Source organism: Acanthisitta chloris, unplaced genomic scaffold, assembly GCF_000695815.1.
Source record: "Acanthisitta chloris isolate BGI_N310 unplaced genomic scaffold, ASM69581v1 scaffold42001, whole genome shotgun sequence".
Classification (NCBI taxonomy): domain Eukaryota; kingdom Metazoa; phylum Chordata; class Aves; order Passeriformes; family Acanthisittidae; genus Acanthisitta; species Acanthisitta chloris.
The window spans coordinates 6,936-13,642 of NW_008656128.1; the positions used below are offsets into that span (position 1 = coordinate 6,936).

At 38.4% G+C, this 6,707-nt stretch overlaps 1 protein-coding gene across 1 annotated transcript in view; it reads left to right on the top strand.

Annotated features, from left to right (window-relative positions):
- Window positions 1–686: 686 nt before the first annotated feature.
- Window positions 687–6,707, top strand: part of LOC103811218 (zinc finger protein DPF3) — a gene marked incomplete at both ends in the record, with an annotated part of 20,073 nt that continues 14,052 nt past the window's right edge. The window contains 2 exons of the mRNA XM_009084175.1: window positions 687–814; window positions 4,357–4,452. Of these exons, the coding sequence (XP_009082423.1) occupies window positions 687–814; window positions 4,357–4,452 (224 nt within the window). The remainder of the gene's footprint in view (window positions 815–4,356; window positions 4,453–6,707) is intronic.

Genomic DNA, 6,707 nt, shown 5'->3' on the forward strand with positions numbered 1-6,707 from the left:
GCAAGCCTTTGGCTCTTCCTGCAGTGACTGGGGGTTGTCCCACTTTTTGAGCAAGATTCTGCACTTGTAACTCTGCTGGTGTTTCTTCAATGGTGTAGGCCCATTTAAAGCCAACTGGAGATTTTATCTTGTCAATATCAAAATACAAGACACATTTCTTTGTTTTCCAATGTATGTTCTCAGCACTGCCTCCCCAGCCCTGCCCAAGCTTTCTGCTTCTCCACGTGCAGAACATGCCTTGGTGTAAGGAGAATGCTGCTTGAAGTTGTGCTGTATAAACTGTGCCAGATGATAAATTGCATTAAACTATGTTTCTTCTTCAGGAGATCAGATTCTTCATGTTTGTTATTTCAGTATCTTAGAAAGTCCTGGTTTTATTCTTTATTTGAAGCATAGAAAGTTTACATAAAGCAGAAGGATTTTTCCCTCCATTTATTTTCTATTGATACAGTATGTCCAGGCTTTTTTTCCTGTAAGCAAGCACAGCAATTGAAAATGTAACAGGTTTTCAGTAAGATAGAAATAAATCCTATATGAAGATCCTTAGTGGTTAAACGAGCTTGAAAAACTCTCCTTCAAGAGAGAAACAAGCTTGTAATTCTGTTAGTTGTTACTTGACATCTCTGTCCTTCTGGTTGTTAGCAATTTGGGGGCGACATATACAGTTAGTGTGTTTTGTTTTTCAGAAGTTGATCTGCCTCTGAAAAAAGATGGGTTCACCTCAGAAAGTACCACTCTGGAAGCTTTGCTGCGTGGAGAGGGAATAGAGAAAAAAACAGACACTAAAGAGGAAGACACTATACAAGAAATCCAGGTAAAGGAGAGCCCCATGCCCTGACATCAGGGCTGGATTTTACAATTTGTCTCTAAGTCTAGCAGATTTTGTCCTGTGGCAGAACAGTGTATCTGGTGATAGTTGTGTCATTCTAAGCAAAAATGTTATCAAACCTTTGTGCTACATTGCGATGCTCAAAATGAACCTAGGATCTGGCATACTTCTCCTGTCACAAGAATATCTGTTGTTTGACTATGTTCTACACAGCTCCTGTGCTGGAATTTGTTTTGCAGCACTACAAGATGATTATATATGAAACTGATAAGCAGAGATGGGTCCCAACAATAAACTGAATTTTAGTACCACATATTTAAAGTGAATTTGGACATGGATTTGAATTTGGATTCGCAGCTGCTGACTCTAGACAAAAACATAAAAAAACCGGTTTGGCCTTTTTCAAATACTAAGTAGCCTTCAGGAGGTATACAAGAAAATAGTTTAAAAAATGTAATCTTTATTATCTCAGTTATTATTAGTGATGCAGGTATGAGAAATATTGCCTCTTCACATGTATTATGGTTTGAAAGTTATTTGTCAAGACTGCATTCCATCCTTCAACAATTAAAAGTAGAAACACAATTGTAGGGCTGTCATAGAAGGAATTGAGCTAACATAAAGGGTTCTTATATAAGTCTGTGTCACTTTATAAAGACATCTTAAATCACTAGGTTAGTGAGCCTCTCCCACAGCAGCATATCTCAAGTGATGCTAAAACACTGTTGTGCTATGAGTCTTCTAGGGTTTTTTAGTGAGAGTTATTAGCAATGTGTCAAACTTGGTAATTTTGCCCGAGATATAACATGTTTCATCTATACCTATAACAAGTATAAATCTGAGAGGGCAGTCCCATGCCAAATGAAACAGAAGAGCATGAGTTCCGGTCCCAGCAGCAGTCCAAGGAAAGAGACTTCAGAAATGGTGAAACTGATACAAATCCAGGCCTTGAGAGCAGGGAGGTGGTGCCAAAAAAAACATAAATGAATTCAGCTAAACTGCTGTAGCTGTGACCTGTCAGCTGGATGGTAGTTTCATCAAAATAGATGCAAAAGGCATGTCTTGCTGCTTTTTTTAAATTTTTTTTTTTCAATGCAAGCACAGCTTATCTGGATCCAGTGTATACGATTGTTGAAGTATTTGCTAGTAGCCAGCTTTCAGTGTGTATTCTGGCAACTGACAGTTAGACTGTACCAGATCAAAATCACAATCAGTGCTTTCATCAGTAAGACAAATAAGGGAATAAAAATCTCTCTTTTGTTCCCTTACATGCTCATCTGTGCTGTAACTTTAAAGGGCCCAACCTCAGTGGTGGGGAGAGTGAGCAGGTGGGATAGACATAATTGTAATTCCCACCTCAGTCCCAGCCACTTACCACCCTCTCAAATTCATAGTATCTGTCAGGAGAAGATGAGTTGGAGCTTAGCTGCACTAAAGTACATAGGGCTGGGAAGCTGTTTTAGAAAGGCAGAATAGGAAAAGAAAAGTTACACTGCTAAAAAGACTAAGGGTTCTCCCTGCTAAATAGGTGCAGTCATTTGGACCTGCTGTACAGTTGGTACGGAACAGGGTTGATGATTTTGCCCCACAGTAAATTGGTATTGAAAGTGTGTCTCCATTGTTTGCTGGAGAAGGGTTAGAATAGCCTCTTGACCATGCATCAGAGAGGCTATGCCCCTTCTATCAAGGGTTAAAGTTGTTACTCTGGCAGTGTCACCAAATTTGCACTTGGTTACTTATTATGTCTTTCTAAATTGATGCTGATATTTGGAAGGAAGAAAGTGGTTTGTAATATTTCTCTTAACTGCTCTTGCATAGTATTATTGTTGTACACTAGCTCCTTCCCCTCCCACATATGATATGGGTACCCCTGGGGTTTTGTGAGATACTTTAAGATATGAAGCAATGTGAAAATACAAACTCGTATTAATAAGTGCTTATTCTCTTACATACATGCTTGCTTATTTTCTTACACACAATCTTACATTTCTTGCAGTCTCCTCATGTACAAGGTTTTCCAAGTGCTTCAGTTTCCTAAGATGAAGTCAATTAACATCTGCAATTATATGAATTTTGAAGAAATATTTTATATATGCAGAATGGAACCTGCTTAACTTTTACAACCTCTAGTATTAGTACTCTAGTATTATGTGAAATTGTGTTTCGTCATGGTCTGACCTCATTAATAGCCTCCTGAGATTTAAAAATAAAAGAAGTAAAAATTATATGAAGACTTGATCCTCTCCAATGTTCTAAAAGTTGTTTGTACTTTTAAGAAAAGTCACTGACCAATATTAGTCTTAGAAACTTAGCTGATAAAATAAGAATAAACTCTTGTAGTTGGTCTTCCAAATATGTGCTTTTTAAAAAGTGAAATCTCTGTTGTATTCATTCCCACAAATTCAGAATTTGGTGCTTAAGGTATGGAGGAAGGAGAGAAAGAAACTGTGATTTGCTCCTGTTCTCCCTCTGCTGGCTCTCAAATAGCTCTTAAGTAGAAATCAGATGAAAGGGACAAATTCAGTAAGACGAAAAGCCTCCCCATCAGTTTTGTGTCACTGATTTGAGTCTGCATCATGGCAGCAGGTTGTAATTTCAATCTCTTTTGGCATGGCCAATCTGAGATTTAGTCCCTTGCAAAATGGCACTGCACCATGAATGGCAGGAGGGGCTGGGGCCCATTTCTGTATTTTTAGCAGACATGCCAAGGGTTGAGGGGATTTCAGTGGGACTTCTTACATTAGTGTGGTGATGATTTGTTTTGCCCTTGTCTGTGCGATGTTTGACTTGTGCGTGTTTTCATGCAGGTTGGCCAGCCTGGGTTTGCCTCTCAGAGGTTATGTTTCAAAAGATCAGGTTAAAAGGATTGAAATTCCCAGGCATCTCAGTTATGTGAGCTGATGAAGTTCCTATTAAATAACTAGTTGAACAAACTATTGCTATTGTTCCTGTTAACTTCAATGAGACCTGTAATTGCTCAGCATTCTCATACAGCAAACCTCCTGCTTCCAAATTAGAGTTGTGCAAGACCTGAAAGATGTTGCTTTCTAGATCCATTCTAGGATATTATCTTTGTTTTGGCTATGGAAAGAAGATTGTGAGCTACCAAGGAGAAAAACACTGATTTTTGTATACTCAAAGAGCATTCCCAACATTAGAGGAAACCGAAAGAATTTAATATGCAAGAAATGAAAATAAAAATTCCCATGCAAACAAGTTCTCAGACAGGGCCTGCAGTTAAGGATACTAATACTTTGTTGTCTTGGGATATTGGTTCTCAGTGATGCCACTATTTTTTCTTAGGAACTTTTTTTTCATAGATGACTGATATCAGTGGTATTTTTTAATAAGAACTCCCTGGAAAGGAAAGCAAATTTTGCTTCAGTGGAGAGAAGTAGGGGTACTGGGATCTGATTTGGCATTATATCAACTCTAATAACCCACAGTCTCAGTGGTAAAGAGCGGCAGTTGGTTGTATGTGTCCTCCTTTTATCTTCTAACCATTCCTGTTTATTGTTCAACCACAGAGGGTTTTAGAAAATGATGAAAATGCTGATGAAGTGAATGAGGAAGAGGATTTGGAAGAAGATATTCCAAAACGAAAGAACAGACCTAGAGGACGGGTAGGTGGAGAGCTGATTGGAATGGAATGGAAGGAAGCAAACCTCTGCTTTCTAGTCTATATTTGTTACCTGTATTATATATGCAAAGTGTATATCCATGGATATATGATAGTGATAACATTACAGGTAATTTTCAGTCATATGATGATAGATTTTTAATATTTTTTTCAGTTTATTTTTGTGAATTACCAGGAAAAAAACAGTCTATTTTGAGAGTAAAAAGTTGGGGTAAATTTGTTTTACTGTTATATTTAGAATTGTAATATAAACTGTAATAATTATGATGACATACTGCTATTATAATGCTCCTTAAAACAACATTTTCTAATTACAGAAAAGCACCAAATTCAGTCATGACAGCCAAATAAGTATTAATAAAAGTAACTTGAACTGTGTTAATACATTTTGCAGCTCTCTCCAAGGTAGCATTTTGTGGCTAACACTGGCCCTCTTTAGCCCATGGCAAATCTTGCATTTGCTTAAAATGGGCAATATTTTATCTTCAGGGGACTCTGTGTCCCTTCTCTTACCTAAGATGTCTATTCACAATTCATCAGGGTACCAGTGAAGTAATGAGGCCGACATTTTAAAACTTGGAATCAACATTGTCAATTGTGGCCCCATACGCTAGGCATCTAAATAAACCTGAACACAATTCTCAGAAGTTTTGAGCATTTTCATCTCTCTTTGGCTCCAGTGGATGCTGCATGGGCACAGGAGCTCTAGAAGTCCCTTTTGATGTATTAATAGAAGTCAAGCAAGAAGGGCTACATTTTTTTGGCCAAATGAGCAGAATATAATAGCTTTTGAATAAGAGAGACGTGAAACCACATTGAATACTTGCAATGTACTTATGCATCAGACCCTCTCTTTTGTTTTCTTCTGTTGTTGTGTTGTTTCAGTTTTCAGCTCCTCTGTATTTTGGAGCTTAAGTCCTTTAATATAAGATCAAAGCACTTTAATAATTGGATAAGTATATATATTTCACCTTCCTTATTCTCAAAATCACCTGAACCAGTTTCTTTCTTTCTTTCTTTCTTAGCCAAAGACCCCCACCTGGAAAAAAATTTTCCAGAAAAATGTAAGTTTCAGAAAATTTGTATGAACCAGTAACCAAAACCAGGAGATAGAACTGATACATGCACACAAGTTTGATTGTAGCAATCAACTAATATCCCAGGCTAACAACTCTTTTCTAATAAGTTGTTCTCACATAAATTGCACATGCTGGTTAGGGTGAGTGAAAGAGAGTGAATAGCTAAAAGAGATATACTGCTCAGGAGAAGGGAATTTGGTGTATTCATATTTCCCAGGCCTACACAAAGAAAGTCCTAAAGTTACTATAACATGAAAAAATTTGCTTCCCTGTTCAGGAAAATGTTACAGGACAACTCTATTATTTTTCCTCTGTTACTGTAGGGATAGAAGTTGGAGTGTACTAGATGTTGCATTCATTCTGAAGCATAAATTTATGCCTTATTTTCTGCTCTAGAACTGGCCCCCTATTAAGTACAGGAAGAGCAAGGTCGCTTGTCTTTTTCTTGCAACTAACTCCTGCTCTGCTAGTGCCCTGGCTTCTTTCAGTGCACAAAAAAAGAGTAGTCTGAAGAATGCCAAATACTTTGAGCAATTTTTGGTTTTGTTTGGTGGCATCAATAACCAAAGCAAAATGTGGTAGAAACTAGGATTTCAAAATTAGGGCCAGATTATCTAGCTGTTGAACACTGGTAAGCCTGAATTGTGTCTGCTCACGAGTGTTTTGACAGTTTTCCAAAACTAGCCCTTTTCTAATGTGAGCCTGGCCCAGTGTAGGGAGGAATTGAGGGATTTGAAATTAGGGGACATGAAACCTGGGCAGCAATTTGTTTCTGGAAAGGAGTTGGTTAGGGTATTTTTAGAGGGCAGAAGAGGAGAAGGACGTGCATAGGAAACTAGATCCCGGAGAGTGTGACCTTTGGGGATTCAGAGAAGGAGTGAGAAGGACTGACAGCATCAATGCAGGATTAATGCGACGGAATTACAGCTCTGGACTTTCCAGGGGACATGAAACCTGGGCAGCAATTTGTTTCTGGAAAGGAGTTGGTTAGGGTATTTTTAGAGGGCAGAAGAGGAGAAGGACGTGCATAGGAAACTAGATCCCGGAGAGTGTGACCTTTGGGGATTCAGAGAAGGAGTGAGAAGGACTGACAGCATCAATGCAGGATTAATGCGACGGAATTACAGCTCTGGACTTTCCAAATTGCACATGCCCCTTG